The 15,024-nt window shown below is 60.9% G+C and overlaps 2 protein-coding genes across 12 annotated transcripts in view; one reads left to right on the top strand and one right to left on the bottom strand.

The window, feature by feature from the left end:
• Positions 1-1,001: 1,001 nt before the first annotated feature.
• On the bottom strand, positions 1,002-10,383 carry CKMT1A (creatine kinase, mitochondrial 1A). Its single transcript, XM_017836195.1, has 9 exons — positions 10,132-10,383; positions 4,680-4,878; positions 4,208-4,303; positions 3,870-4,091; positions 3,260-3,345; positions 2,224-2,347; positions 1,921-2,055; positions 1,468-1,593; positions 1,002-1,252 (listed from the first exon to the last, which is right to left on the bottom strand). Exons 1-9 carry the CDS (start codon positions 10,278-10,280, stop codon positions 1,136-1,138), a joined length of 1,254 nt encoding a protein of 417 aa, XP_017691684.1. The 5' UTR covers positions 10,281-10,383; the 3' UTR covers positions 1,002-1,135.
• Positions 10,172-15,024, top strand: part of PPIP5K1 (diphosphoinositol pentakisphosphate kinase 1) — a 47,652-nt gene continuing 42,799 nt past the window's right edge. For 8 of the 11 annotated variants that reach the window (XM_017836194.1, XM_017836187.1, XM_017836193.1 and 5 more), the window contains exon 1: positions 11,112-11,151. The gene's annotated coding sequence lies outside the window, so the exon portion shown is untranslated. Of the gene's footprint in view, positions 10,270-11,111; positions 11,152-15,024 lie in introns of those variants that run through there. The other 3 variants (XM_017836185.1, XM_017836184.1, XM_017836186.1) reach the window with 3 other exon arrangements.

The following is a 15,024-nucleotide window of genomic DNA, read 5'->3' as shown; positions in this document are numbered from 1 at the left end:
CCCAACCCTACCCTCCCGATCCCGCACCCTGCTGGCTGGGACCTCTGCACACCCTGCTGTTCCCTAGGCCTTTCTGCCGGTGTGGTTTGTCCTGGCCCCTCTCCCCACATCTGTGTGGTGCTGCCCCAGGACTTGCTGAGCAGAGACACAGTTCAGCAGCTGCTGCAGAGCCAGCGGGACTGGGAGCAGAGCGAGCTGGGACACCTCTGCTATCCCCCAGGCATCCCAGGTGATGCCCCCAGCCTGCAGAACGTGTGGGTTGCCCCACTGGTGGTAGTTGCCAGGCCAGAGGACCAAGGTGAGACCATGCACTCCCCTCCCCAACCCTGTCCCCATTCATGCTCGTGCCCTCCCATGCCCTGCCCAAACATTTTGAACTCTTGCTGCCCAGTGTCCCTGTGCTGTTAGTGCCCTGGGCTGCTGTGTCCCCCTTGTGCACCCTGTGGTGGGTGCTGCAGGGGCCTTGGGCTGGGGCCAGCCTGCTCAGGCTGGCTCTGCAGCCCCCACACCCAGCTGTGCTCACGTGTGCCACCTTCCCCAGTGGCATGCTCAGCTCTGACCAGGCTTTCTCTCTGCAGGTAGGAGTGGAGTCAGGCCCCATCTGGCTTCACCATGGCTCTCCGTCCTCTTCCTGCCCCACTGCTTCCTGTGAGCATCCCAGCAGTAAACTCATAATGGTCACAAAGGTTGAGCTCAGCTCCCTGCTGCCTGCAGTGACACATGGCCCCAGAGCACCTTTTCATGTGCAGCCTTGACTATTCCAGCAGCTCCTGGCACTCTACCGCAACTCCTTACCCACATGCAGTTCCCTAGGCCAGGGCAGCCCCAGTGGTCCCTCAGACCCTTTCCCCATGGCAGCAGTAGCTCAGGGACATCCTGGGGAGGGCTGCTCAGGACAGGCATAGGAAACCCATACCCCAGTGGTGCCTCTGCAGGGGGACAGGGTGCTTGGACTCAGTGGGGTACTGGGTGCTGGGGTAAGGAGGAGCCCGAGCCATGGCTACAGCAGCGCACGTTTATGGGATCTGACCTGGTGTGTTGTGGGTAACAGGATGCAGCGACATGCTGGGCACAGAGATCGCACAAGCTACAGGGGGACCGGGGTCCCACAGGGCTGGCGCTGCCACAGTCCCACTCAGTGCCGGAACTGCGGCAGCGGCGAAGGGATGCGGATGTCCTGCCCCTTCTCCAGCCGCCGCTCACAGTCGATCAGGTAGTTCACACCGTCTATCACCAGCTGTACCAGCTCCACCTGCACCAGGAGCACAGATGTAATAATTCAGGGGCTGTCTTCAGAGCCACACCAGCAAGGCACCTGGCTAGCCCCGCTGCACACAGGGCAGGCACTGCTACCCCCAGCACCCACATGCTGGCCCCAGCATACAGCCCTGGAACTGCATGGGTGCCATGGGCCCATCATGCACACATACTCCAGAACCTCCCTCCCCAGCTCTGCCTATCACCCACCTCTGACTTCCCCAGCCGGTCCAGGTTGGAGATGTCGAAGATGCCCCCTGTGGCAGCAGTGTCCACACCGCCCGTCCCACGCTTCTGTAGCCGGAGGTTCTCCAGGATCTTAGGGAAGCGGCTATCCTGGTGCCCAGAGAAAGTGTCAGTGCTCAGCAAGACCAACAAGGGAGTCAGGGTCAATTCTCCCTGGAGCAGCCCCCTGCCACTCACAGGACCCTGTTAGTGGGTCACTGACCCCACACAGAGCCCTGCCCTGAGCAGACCCAGGCTGACACCTGGGATCTGAGCCTCTTCCTTCAGCCAGGGATGCAGGCATGGGCTGGACCCTATGCCTCCTGAGGAAACCTGAGCAAGGCCCGGGGCCAGGTCCCATGCAGTCCTGCACCTCCCATGTGGCTGAGCTCCCCACAGTCTTAGCCTGGCTCCTCACAAAACTGGCCATAGTAATACCTTGCTGAGCAGTGGTAGCTTGATGTGGACACCCGCTCGCAGCCCCGTGCCCAGGTTGGAGGGGCAGGTCAGGATGTAACCCAGCCGCTCGTTCCACATGAACTCCCAGCCTCGCTCCTGGATTAGCCGCTCCACCTGGGTTAGAGATACAAGCAGCCATTCAACCCTGGCCACAGGGTGCCCAGCCCTGGCCACGGGGTGTCCAGCCAAGGCTGAGCGCAGAGGGCCAGCACTGCAGCAGCTCTTCCTGCCCCTCTCTGCCTGTCCATGGGGCTAGCACAGCACTGGCTGTTGGACGCTCACCTCCTTCAGGCCCCGGCAGAACCGCTCAAAGACACGCTTCATATTGCCCCCCTTCTCCATGGAGATGACACGTGTGTGGTCCTCCTCATTGATCCAGATCAAGAAGGTCTTCTGGTGGTTGTGCCTAGGGACAGGGCAGCATTCAGCTGTGCTGGTGGCTTGCAGACGCCCTGTGCCCACCCAGCTGTGCCCCTTCTGCCACCATGGTGCCAGTGCTGCTTATGGTTCCAGTGTGCTGCCTGTGCCTGTGGCTGGGAGCACGTTGCCAGAGCCCAGCCTGGCAGCAGGGTGGGCAGCCAGCAGATGCTCCTGGAGATGGGCCAGTGCCCATCCACGTGAGCCGCTGTGAGTGATGGGAGCTGTCTCCAGCGCCTTGGGCTGGGGACAGGAGCACGGCTCCTGCACTGTGCAGGCAGCAGGAGAGGACTGTGAGGCACAGAGTGCACACTGGGGGGTGTGTTAGGGGCAGCTGGAGCTGGGGACCATGCATGCTGTAGAAATGTTTTCCATATAAAGGCACAGTGCCAGCGAGGGTGGCGTGGGCGGATGCGTGTGCCGGCTGTCGCTCTGCAGGAGCGTGGGATGTTGCATGGCTGCACAGAGATGCTGGGAGGGAGCAGTAAGATGTGACTGTGGCAGGACAGGTTTGGTGGCACGTAGAGTGTGCAGAGATCCAGGAGGAGCTCTGGGGATTGCCCAGGGAGCAGAAGCAATTACAGCAGCCTTAGAGTGCAAGGTGCTGTTGGATGGTAAGAGTGGGCAGGATTGACAGCAGGGGCTGGTTCTGCAGTCCCCCTTCCCAGGACAATGCTGTGGTTTGTGTAGGGAGCAGTTGGCCGCTGACTGTGGTGCACACAGGTGAGACCACAGAGCCCAGGGTGGGCAGGGTCCAGGGGTACTGGTGCCACATGTGCTGGGGGTCTGTGGTGCAGTGAACATGGGAAACATGGGTGGCAGGGCTGAGACAGACAGATGGAGCAGTAGCATCCCCCCCTCTGTGCTCTGCTGACTGCTCAGTACTGGGACAGATCCTCACCAGATCCCTCGGGCGTCGGGCCAGTCCCGGGCCATTCCTGCTGCTGTCAGGAGCGGGGACACCGGCTTGTCAAAGAGGAAGTGATCCTGGAGGGAGGCAGAGTGCATGGGCTCACCAGGGTCGCATGGCTGGAGCCAGGGCACCTTCATTGGTCCCAGTGCTCTCTGTCTCACTGGTCCCAGCCTGCCACTGAGGTGATCCATTGTGGCTCTCCCAGGCAGGGCACCCATGGGCAGGAGCCCCTGCCTTTCTGGCCTGGGAGGCAGAAGGCTGCTGGTGCACAGCCCACCCTATGCCGGGGGCCAGTGGGGCACCAGCCATGTGCCTGCCACAAGCTCGCCTTTCTCTGGATGTGGGCAGAGACATGGGGAAGGAGTCAGAAGGGGCCGTGAGCTGCTGGGGCTGTGATCAGACAGGTGGCTTGGGAGGGCTGAGCAGCACTGTGAGCACCCTCTGCGCTGTCGGGCAGACTCTCTAGGGCAGGGATCCTGGTCCCACAAGACAGGGGGGCTGGGAAAGGAAGATAAAACCTCCCAGAGAAGCAATGCTGGGGAAGGGGTCCTGCTCTGCACGCACCCAGGGAGGCTGGTTGGGAGCTGTACCAACTCACATCAATGAGCTGCTGTTGCTCCTTCTCAGTCATCTCGCTGAGACGGTAGTACCGGCCTGCCAGGTCCCCAGTGAGGCCATTCAGTGCGTCCACGGTCACCTTCTCCACCTCTCGCCGCTCGGCGCGGGTGCAGGCTGGCGGCAGGCTCAGCCCACGGATGCTGCGCCCCGTCCGGACCCGGGATGAGAGCACGTAGCGCTCATCAAACTGGCCAAACTTTATCTGGAACAGACAGGAGCCACAGGACATTTATGGTGTGGCACTGGTGCTGGCAGGGCCCTGTCCCCAAGGCCCAGGAAAGGACCCCTGTGTGCAGCATGGCTGTCCAGCTCACACACCTTGGTGGCGTCCAGGTCCGTGGTGTGCTTCATGGTGCGGGGGTTGTATCCGTTGTGCCGCTCCTGAATCACGGGGTCAAACAGGTCGGCAAACACCTGGAAGCAAGCGGGACAATGTACAGTGCTGCAGACTCAGTGCTTCATAAAGCCCCTGCCATAGGCTCAGCATGGCCCCACTGCCAGCGTGGGGGGACATGGCAGCAGGGGGGCTGCAGAGGATGGCTGGGAGAACAACATGTCCTGCAGTGCAAGCAATCCATGGGGCAAGTGGGGCAGAAGGCTGCAGGGCTCCAGGAACAGCTGCTCCAAAGGAGCCCTCTGTCCCATAGGGATATGTGGGGACCAGCCGGGGCCTTTACAGCTGTTCAGGCTGGGCAGGATGAGGTGGGCAGTAATGCCCCAGGCTGCTGGGTGTACCGTGGGTACCAGCACTTCTCTGGCTGCTGCAGGTAAGGCTCTGGCTGCCACTCACCTCATAGGTCTCTTCATCGCCAGCTACGATACCCACAGTCTTGATGAAGGGGTGGCCAGGGTTGTCAACACCAGTCTGAATGCACTGGTCCAAGGTCCAGCCATTTGGGGTTGCCTTGTCACAGAGCCTGGCATAGAGGGCTGGTGTCAGGTTGCTGGCCATGCAGTTGTTGTGCTTCCGGAGGTCGGGGTACTCAGCACTGTGGGAGGAGAGACAGATGAGTCCTTTGGGGCCAGGGGACTCCAGCACTTGTGCCAGTGCCCCTCAGAGACTCATGGGGCAGGTGTGAGCAGGGGAGGCTCAGAGAGGGGTCAAACTGCTCTGCTTGTCCACAACAGCCAGGGGCAGGGAGGCAGTTACTGGCATTGCAGGGCAAGGGTAGGGAGCAGCCCGAGCTGAAGGTTGGCACTCAACCAGGACGAGAGTCCACGAGCAAATCTGGACCGGTCATTAGGGATTGGCTCCTTATCAGCCACGCAGAAGGTCCCCAAAGGCAGGAGAACCTGCCAGGTGAGCAGTGGGGCCACATCAGTCCAGCCCTGTGCTGCTGAGCTGCCAGGGCAGCTGGGCAGCAGAGTGGGGGTCCCACTCCCCTTGCCCTCCCTGAGGCTGTCCCAACACCAGCCTAAATGGAGGGGGCCTGCTCCCTGTCTGCTAGTGCAATGGGTGGGGGAAGCAGGGCTCGTAGCCTGTGGGGCCCTGGCGTGCCTGACCCCTGAGGCTCCTGTCCCTCTGCCCGCCCCCCCCCCCCCCGGATGCTTGGGGCAGGAGATCAGCTGACCCCGATCTGCAGCCGGTGGGAACTGCACGGCCCCGGCGCAGTTTATTGTATTAGGGGGACGCTTTCCTCTAATCAGCTTAGTGGGAGGCCGTCCCCTGACCTCATTCCCACTTTAGACAGGCTTTGTGCTTGTTCTGTGCTCATGGAGGGGATTGGCAGGGCAGGACCCTGACAGTGCTTGTCTTGGCCAAATCTTTCCTGCTGGGACCTGGTGCCTTTGCTTGCCTTAGTGGGACAGGACTGGCCCTTATCAGCCCAGGAGATCTGGCTGGTGACTGGAGGGGGTCCTGCATCCCTGGGGACACCTGTCTCCCCTTCTGAGAGAGGCCTGCTTTGGGGATGACACAGCTTGAGGGGGATCTATGTGGGACAAAGGGTGCCTGGGCTAGCGCAGGTCTGGGTTGGTGGGAGCAGCTGTCAGACACCAGCACCAGCAGGAAGTCCTGGCACTCTCCTGCGCTCAGCTTCTACTCCTGAGGGCTCACACTGGGCACCAGGTCTGGCTGCCAGCGCTGGCCCCATGCTGCAATGCAGAGCCTTGTGGCTGCCACCACCTCCTCCCCTGCGCCTGCAGGCCAAGGAATGTGCATTGGCCCTTTGCCCATGGCTTGTCTACTGCTTGTGGCTTCCTGTACTGTGTAGAAAGAAAGGGTGGTAAGGCTCACATTGTCTGTATTGTGTGGATAAGCATTGACAGCTCCAGCCAAGACCAGCACAGGGAGGCATTTGCTCCAGGCAAGAACTTGTCTCAGGGCTGAGGGCTGCTCCCAGCCCACACACAGACCTGTGCCCTGGTGAGATGCCCCAGCTCAGAGGCTGATGCGGTGTGGATGGGACACAGCCTGCCCTGGTCTGCCCCACTGCTCCTGCTACCATCTGCTGGCCACCAACCCACATCTCCCCAGGGTGACACACTCATAAAAAGCATTTGCTGATCAGAATGGGACACTTGGAGAGGTTCCTCCACTGCCCCAGCATGGGTCATGCTGCCGGGCGTGCCAGGACCACCTGATCTGCTTTCTACACAGCAGAGTCTGCCCAGGAACAGCAGAGGTTGCCAAGGGAAGCCAGCTTACTCCCAGAAGGCAGGATACTGCTGTGGGTTGAAGCATGCTGTCTGGCATGGCCGTCCACACATTCCCTGAGGTGGTTAGCATCCAAACCCTGAGACTCCAGGCTCTGGCTGCAGGTGCTGTGCCTGCTGCAGTGCTGACTGAGTGCCTGGTCAGAGTGCACCCTCCCCTGAACCACAGCCAGTAAATCAGGGCAACCTTTTCCCAGCCTTTCTAAAGCACCCGAACTCAGATGGATGTTGCCAGGGTGAAGATCCTGAGCACCTGTTGCTCTGCTCACCACGGTGCCACAGAGGTAGCAGGGGAGGATGCCAGTCACTGAGCCCAGGCTTTGTCCAGGCTGGAGGGCTCTGGCAGTGGCACCGCCTTCCCACTGTGTGGTCAGGGTGTCCAGAGTCCTCTGTCACAAGCGTGAAGGTGATGCTGCACTTGGCCTTACTTAGGCTGCCTTGGCCCCTTGATTTTGGTCCCCGAGGCTAGTTTTAAAATTATTACCCTTCCAGCACCGTATTTTGTTACCAGTGCCACAGCACCAAGCGATATCTTGAAGGTCTTTTCCAACCTCAATTCCATGATTTCACAATTCCACGGTTCTGTGGTAGGGTGGGCTTGTCCCTGGCTGCAGAGGCTGGAAGCGTGGATGTCTGCCAGAAGCACAACTCAGTGCTGCTGCCTGCGCTGTCCTGCCCTCACCTCAGCTCTGCTGTCCTGCCCGTGACCTCGGGGTGCCGCCGCCCGCAGCAGTCACCCTCTTTGCCCTTGCGCGAGCAAGTGTCTCAGCCCGGGGCAGACCTGCTCAGCACCCAGCAGGGATTATTAGCCTGTCCACCAACTGGGCAGCCTCTCTGGAAGCGACAGCCACCTGCATCTCGCCATGGCTCTTCATCGCTAATCCGGCAGCCTCCAGTGCCCTTCCTGGCATCACGGGCTCGTGGTGCCCAGGCAGCCCCCGCTGCACGCGGCCTCTGGAGAGGTGTGGGGGCACGTGGGGCAAGCAGCAGACCCCGTGTGGTGGTACAGAGTCAGGAGCTGGCAGGTTGCTGCAGGCAGCTGAGCATGAGGCTTGTTTACGCAGGGAGGAGGGGGCTTGGGCTTTGTGTGGAGACGCTTTGGCAGGGAGCCCCAGCGTGACCGCCCAAACACGGTGCCCTGCCTGCTTGGCAGCAGGCACACGGTGCCCATATTTCCTCAAGGGGAGAGTGCCTGTGCCCTCTCAGCATGGCCATTCATACTGCAGTGCCTCTGACAGGAGGCTGTGGAGTGTTACTCAAACCCCTTAGGGCTGCTGCCAACGTCTCTCGTTTTTTAACCTAAGACTAGGCAGAATCCCCGGCGAGTTGGCTCATCCCTGCAGAGTGAGGTGCTGCAGCTCACCCCTAAGGCTCTGTCTAGGCTCTTTTCAAGTGTCAGCACTGTCACAAAACCATTCCCAGCTGAACATGATCCCCCAGGAGGCTCATTTTAGAGCTTCTCAACCGTATTCCCACCTTGATTTCATCCCCTCCTGACCTGATGTCTGTGGCTCTGCAGTTGTTCATAAAGCTGGAAAACACACTCCCCTTGGGAGGTGGATAATTCATAACATTCAGCCTTTGTCATTCTTTGAACTCTCTCCCTTTCCATCCCCAGATTTCCATGGCCCAAAGCAGCACACCGGAGCCCCAGTGCCAGCTCCCTGCCAGCACTCCACACGCGCAGAGCTCCCAGCCTGCAATGCAGCGCCACGGCACACTGCTCTGACTGTCAGCGTTTGGTGCAGGGATGGCAGCAGCTGATGGTGTTCAGAGCAGCAACGTGCTGCCTCCTTCCCATCCTGCTCTTTCCCTGTGCTGAGTCTCTGCTGGCCTTGGGATGTGGAGGAATACCCAGTCCTCATATTCCTGGCCTGACTCTGGGAACTGCTAGGCCAAGCAGCTGGTGCCAGTGTGAGGTGGAAGGACTGGCCAGTGGCTGCCATGTCCCTCTTCCCTCCCAGCCCTGGCCCTGTTCCTACCCTGCCCAGCCCTTGTGAGGCACAGACAGCTCCTGCCTCCAGTCCCGTCTGGTGCCTTGGCCCTCCATGCTCAGAGTGGAGGGCCATGCTCTTTGGAGCTGGCAGCACAGGCACCAGGCAGGACCAGCCTCTGCCTCTCCTAGCCCCGCTTCCTTATCACCACGGCAAGCAATGGTGAGCAGAACCATGGGAATGCGGAGCACCTGGCTCTCCCAGGCCCGTCTGGGCTCCCTGTGGCAGTTCCTGGCAAAGAGCAGTTTGGAGGGGAGCAATGCGAGACCTTCTGGTCTGAAGCTTGAACCTTAGCACTGTGCTGCAGCTGTGACACTTATCTGGCTTAAGGGATCAGGCACCAGGCATGCAAATAGGACCGGGGCTCTTACAGAGCCAGAATTACCTCAAAAGCACCTCTAAGCTGGGCTGTGGCCGTACATGTGCCTGCCTGGCCCGGCTCGAATTTGTGCCTGCCTCCCAGAAGTCCCGATTGCACATCTCAGGGCTCATTGTCATCCAAAATCTGCTCACAGGCTGGGGCGGCCTCCTCAGCACACGCAGGCCCCTCCAGTTCTCCCTTTAAAAACTGGCCCAGAGAGGGAAGGGCAAGGACCTGCCAGCAAAGCTTTTCCTTTCAATAGAGGAGTCCCTGTCCCAAAAGCAGGCGCGTGGGAAGGCTGGAACAGCCAGATGAGGTCGGGCCAGGAGCTGCTGCCAGTGCCTGGGGGCTGCTTTGACACCAGCTCCCACAGTCGGAGCTCTTGAGTGTGCCACCAGGAGGACAAAATGGACCCTTTGCTCCATCCTGTTCCTACCAGGACACTGACAAAGTCTCTCCTGGCTTCTGTTGGACCAAGCCTGGGGTACGTCCCCGCTGGCCCTGGCTGTCCCAGCTGTCTCCCCCAGGCTGGCCCGTCTCTCCAACAGCCCTCATCTCTGCCCTCTCTGGCATCCCGGGAAGTCCCCTGGGACCCCCAGCCCTGCTGCCGGGCACTTTCCCCCCTCCCTCTCTCGCGTATCTCGGGCTGCAGCGGCTTGTTCTGGTGTTTCGGGACCACCCAGGGCCGCCCGCAGCCCCGGGGCTCCCAGCCCCGACTGCAGCTCCCACAGTCAGGCCCCGGACACGGGGATGCGCTCGGGCTGCCCCCCGTAGCCCTCATGGCCCCTGTCCGCACAGGTCCCGCGAAGGGGTCCCGCGGCAGCCCCCACGAGCCCCGGGGAGCCGGGACCCGCGGCCCCTGCGGGACCGTGCCCGGGGCGTGGTGGGGCCAGTGCCCTTGTGCGCGGGGACGACGGGGCCCGGGGCGCCGGTGACCGTCAGCCCGAGGCGGGATGGCTCCGTCCAACACGGCCGAGCCCCGCCGCCGCCCCCCCGTCTCCCTCGCCGCCCGGAGCCCCGGGGCCGGCGCGGACTCGGTTCACGGGCCTCCCGGTCCTCCCTGCCATGGACGAGCAGCGTCCGCCGCGCCGCCCCCATGAGCTGCTTCGGGACTCGCCGCCCCGGCTGGAGCCGAGGGGCGGCCCCGGCGCCCTCCCCGGTGCCGGTGCCGCAGGGACCGTCCCCCGCCCGCCGCCCCCCGCCCGTGCGCCCTCGCCGCCCGCGCACATTACCTGGGCGGGTATCGCCGACGCTGACGGTCGCCCGCGCTGATCGAGTCCCGGGCGAGCAGGAAGCCGGCGGCGAGGGAACCGGCGCCCACCATGGCCAGGAGGCCGGTGGTGCGGCGAGCGGAGAGAGCGCGGGCGAAGGTGCTGGCCATGGCGGAGCGGCGGAGCGAGCGCGGCGGAGCGAGCGCGCCGGGGCGGGCGGCGGACGTGAGGGGAATAGGAACGGGAATGGGAATGGGAACGGGAGCGGCGGCGGGGTGCGCGGGGGGGCGGGGAGCCGGCTGGGCACGGGGGGGGCCGGGCAGCACCGCCACCTGCTCGGCCGCCCCGCCCCGCCCCGCCCCACCGGGGCCGCCGGCGCTTTCAGCACCGCGCGCGGGACAGCGCCGGAGGGGCGGCTGCGTCGGGCCGGGCCTGCTTCTCACCGAGAGCCACACCCCGGAGCCCCGCGCCGCGCTCTGTGGCTGTCGGTGGCGGCCGGGTGAAAGTTCGTGCACCTGAAGCCGGGAGCGGCGGACGCGGCTACTCCACGGGATGCGGCCCTCAATGGGTCGCGGGGCTGGGGGGCGGTTCTCGGAGGTCACCAGCCCTCACACAGTGCTCTGTGCCCGCCGCACCGCGGGACCGCACCGGCGGGGCAGGGAGCGCACCGCGTTCGCCGCCGCAGACCCCGCGGGACGGGAGGTGCTGGCGCACCGCCGGGCCGCTCCGGCACACGGGAAACGGCTGCTCGGTAGAGCCGCGCGCCCAGCCCGGTACAGTCGGTACGGCCGCGTGTCCCGCCCGGCGCAGGCGCGCGGTTGCCGTTACAGCGCGGACCCGGCACGGGGCCCGCGCCCACGTGCGAACGGCGCGCCCAGCACCGCAGCAGCTCCCGCCGCCGCCGCCAGGGGCCGCCACGCCGCGTCCGCCCGCGTCCCGGCCGGCCCGCCCCCTCCGCGCCGATTGGCTGCCTGCGGCCGTCAGCAGGCGGTGATTGGTCGGCGCAGCGCCCTCAGCGCAGGGTGCGCTCGGAGGCCGCAGGTGAGCGGAGGGAAATGGCGGCTCCCGGCGTGGCGCCCCCTGCTGCCGGCGGGGGGGGCCGGGGCGGCCGGGGGCGGCCGGGGGGCCGGGGGCAGGCGGGGCCGGCGCCGGCGAGGGAAGGCAAGCGAACTGAAGGAGGGGTGGGGCGGCCGGCTGCGCCGCTGCTGGGCCCGGTTTGTTGGCGGCTGTCAGAGAGCGCCGGGCGGGCGGCAGCAGCGGCACCCCGTCGAGCGCAGCCCGGCGCCCTGCCGCCCCCGCGGCCCGCTGCCGCCACCCGCCCGTGTCTACGGGGCCCGGAGCAGCGGCCCCCCCCGGGGCGCGGGAGCTCCGCCCGGCACGGGCGCAGCGGCGGGCGGGGCTCGGCCCGGCCGCTCGGGGCCGCCGCTCGGTCTGTCGGTGCCGGTGCCTGCCCTCCGGCCCGCCGCGTGCGTGGCTGCTTGGGGCCGCACCGCTCTCCCGGGCCGACCCCGGCCCCGCTTCCCAGGCCCGCTGTCCCGCCCGCGCCGGGGTCTGCGCGGCCCCCGCGGTGTGCGCGGGGCGGAGCGGCAGCGGCCCCGCGGCAATAAACCCTCACGGACGGGGACCGTGTTGGGAGAATTGCAGTGCTGAGGAGTTTCACGCTTTACAAATTCATGAATCTCATTAAATATCTGGTTATGAACAATGTAGGCGAGGCACAGCCCTGCTCGGTGTGCGGGGTGAACCCAGAGGCTGCCCGGGGTCTGCAGGAGGAGCTGGGCGTGAGCCGTGCTAGGCTCTGCATTCTGGGTTTGCAGCTCTTGCTGTGTTCGCCCTTACTGAAAATGCTGCTTGAACAGGCTGAACTTGACTTCAGCTTCCTGGCTGTGAACACCTTGAGCTCCTGTGTTATCAGAACAGAGGGATTTCTGTGATACAGCACATCCAAATAGCTTTAATTATTAGCCCTGGTATAGGTGGTTTTCCTCTTCTGAAGCAATTAAGTGTCCATGATAAGAGCACAGCTATCACCTTTTGTAAGTATGGAATTAACCTTAATGCAAACAGCCCTTGTGGGTGGCAATGGAAGTAACTCTTTGGGCAAAGGTGTGTCACTGGTCATGCATGCAGAGATACTTCACCGCTCGGGGGCCTAAGTTTTCAGGGTTGGGTTTTTTGGGTTGGTTGGCTGGTTGTAGGGCCCACAGTAGTTTCAGACAGTTCTACAAGACAGTGCCAGTATTAGTATTTTTAAATACCAGCTATGTGTATTCTCAAAGGTCGTGATCCTGCAGGTGCTTGACGTGGCTTGGCCAGGCTGTGGGTCTCTAAGCTGGATCATCCTTGCAACCTGTCTGCATGCTCAGATACCCCGAATTCCTCAGGCCTCCTGCCCAGTGCCCCCTGGGGTGCCCAGGCCTGGGCGCTGCTCCAGAGCTGCCTCTTCTACTGCCACCAGTGATATGACCAGCTATGTTCCCATCCATCAGCCCGGCACTGCAGAGACTGCACCTGCATCTGCACATTTTGTTTAAAAAACAAAATGAAACAAAACTCCAACATCCAAACCCACTCTTTTGGTGGTTAATGCCACACTGAATTCAAAGTCAATATAAGACCTTCTCTCTTAAATGTCTGGTACCTCAGAAGCAGGGCACAAAGAGTCTCTTTACTCTGTGAACACCCTTATCTAAACAGCACCAGAATAATCTGCTCAGGAACTGGAAAGCCATTTACTATCTCATTTCTTATCGGTAATACAGGGCAGTCTAGGGAGCTGAATCAGTCCCAAGGCTCTCAGAGGCAAGGTGTATGGCTCCATTTCGGGTTGTGTGTCAGCAGGTTCTGATTGCTGTTGGGTGATTACAATAACCTTTGGTATGATTATGCAGCAGATCACAGCTGCCCTTCTTGGAAGTGCAGCAAGAAAGTATTAACTGCAGCGGCTGGTATGTACTTCCTCCTGTATCTGTGGCAGGACTACCAAGCCTGAATATTCTGACTCAAAGCCAGAACCACCTTTACCTTTTGTGTGCATATGCCAGAGCTGTGTTAATGCTTTTGTCTCCCTTGGACAACACAACCAGCAGCATTAACTCACACTGAATTTTCTTGCTGTGATAAATGAAAGGTGAGGCCCATAACACTCTCAGCAACTGGGAACGGGGTTGAATATGTGGTCTCCGGGAGCAGTTAGCTCAGCAAGCAAAAGGGATGATGATGAAGCATCAGCATTGTGCAGTTGGTGCCTCTTGTAGCTCTGGGTGTGATGAGGTGTGGGCTGGGTGACACTCAAGACCCTGTAAGGGTTGTGTAAGGGCAATTGCCACCATCCTGGCGCATGAACCCCATGACAGCTCAGCACTAGAGCTGGCTCAGGTGTTGTGGGCAAACCTCCTCTTACTGTCCTTCGATACCAGAATAGAGCTCCACTTGCCTGTGTCCGTTCAAGAACAGCAGTCTGAGTTTTCAATGCTGTAGTTATGCCTGTAGCTAAAAGTTCTGTTTCATCAAGAGTGTAGTCACTTGGTATAAATCTAGTCAGGTAAAGTATCTTCTTTTAAGAAAAACTTGAAAAAGGTTTTTGGTTAACCCTCTCCCCCTACCCACACCTGAGATCATGAAGCTTTCCCTGTTAATGCCACAGATATCAGTAACTGTCAGCTTCAGTGAGGCTCTGAGTTTTTACCTGCTTTGAGTATGGTGTGTCATGACCTTGAGACACAGCTATAGAGCAAAGAAGAGGCTTTTCTTCTGGAATAGGAGCAGGAGTGTAGAGAAGTTGTTGCTATCTTAGTTCTTAGGGCAAAGGTTTCCCTGCTGCTTGATCTGTTTTTTTCCAGGAGGGAGGGGAGAGTAAGGGATTGGAGAAAATAACCCTCCTCCTCTTGCGTGGTTTGCTTCTCTTCATTAAATCATCAGCCATCAAGCTGATAGTGTACTTGCTAAGGACTCGTTCTGCACTGGCATGCTGAGGCAGCAGGGCATAGGGATGAAGATGGTTCCTGAGCATGTTGGGAATTGTACTCTTGTCCTCCTGTGGAGATAGAAGGCCTATATGGAGGACACAGTAAATGTCTTTATAGCCTGGTCTGCCAGCACTGTTACTCCAATCAGCAGCGAGCACTGATGGTGAGTTACAGCTCTAACTCTCTCTGATTGGGTCACTTCTGTGCCAGGGGTGTGCTGTGTCTTGAGGCTTTTGTGGAAGCAGCAGCACTGGGCCTGGTGCACGGGCATCAGTTGGGAGTTAGGTGGAGGAGATCGTCCTTGGTGTGGTAGGTACAAAGTCCAGGCTTGTTGTGTCCCCCTCTGGTTCCTGTTGGGTTGGCGTCAGCTCCCCCAGTGGATCTGACATGACATCTGATGGGTTTGTGTCCAACTAGCGCCTGGTGGTGCGACTGCAGGTGCTTGTCTGAGGTACTTCTGCTCCAGCACTTTCTCTGAGCACTTACGTGTTACATCTCCTGCCCTTTCTGGGAGCACTCTGCCTTTCTGCCTGGAGGTCTGTATTATTCTGCCCTGACTTCCAAGGGGATTTCACATACAGATGGATTGTTCTGTGTGTTTCTTTTGCGTGTTCCCACCCTGCTCAGGTGGATTAAGACAATCTTCTGCTCCTGTTCCTGGTGAGGGGATTCTCACCTGCCTCGATGCTGTGCTGGTAGCAGGCTGATGGCCTTGGGGTGTGCCTCCTGTTGCTGCCAGAGGACTGGGAACTGACAGCTGTATGTGGCAGTTTGGTCTTCTGCAGTATCCTGGCTGTGAGGGAATGCATCACAAAAGAGGAGGAAATACAGTAACTCTTAGTCTGGAAATCATGTGAGAACACGAGAAGCAGCTGCAGAGAGTGTCTCATGTCCGTTTTTAGGAAGTACTTAATAACATGAGGTGTTCACAGTGTCCTGTCCTCAA

The sequence above is a fragment of the Lepidothrix coronata genome, unplaced genomic scaffold (assembly GCF_001604755.1).
Source record: "Lepidothrix coronata isolate B3197 unplaced genomic scaffold, Lepidothrix_coronata-1.0 Scaffold272, whole genome shotgun sequence".
In the NCBI taxonomy this organism is placed as follows: Eukaryota; Metazoa; Chordata; class Aves; order Passeriformes; family Pipridae; genus Lepidothrix; species Lepidothrix coronata.
This window is presented reverse-complemented; position numbering and strand designations above follow the sequence as displayed.

Bases quoted from the DNA above. Each gene is read 5' to 3' on its own strand.
- CKMT1A (XM_017836195.1), bottom strand. From the start codon at position 10,280: ATGGCCAGCACCTTCGCCCGCGCTCTCTCCGCTCGCCGCACCACCGGC. The intron at 4,304-4,679 runs GTGAGTGGCAGC...GCTTGCTTCCAG, and splicing joins GCGATGAAGAGACCTATGAG to GTGTTTGCCGACCTGTTTGA. The intron at 1,253-1,467 runs GTGGGTGATAGG...CTCCTGGTGCAG, and splicing joins ACCGGCTGGGGAAGTCAGAG to GTGGAGCTGGTACAGCTGGT.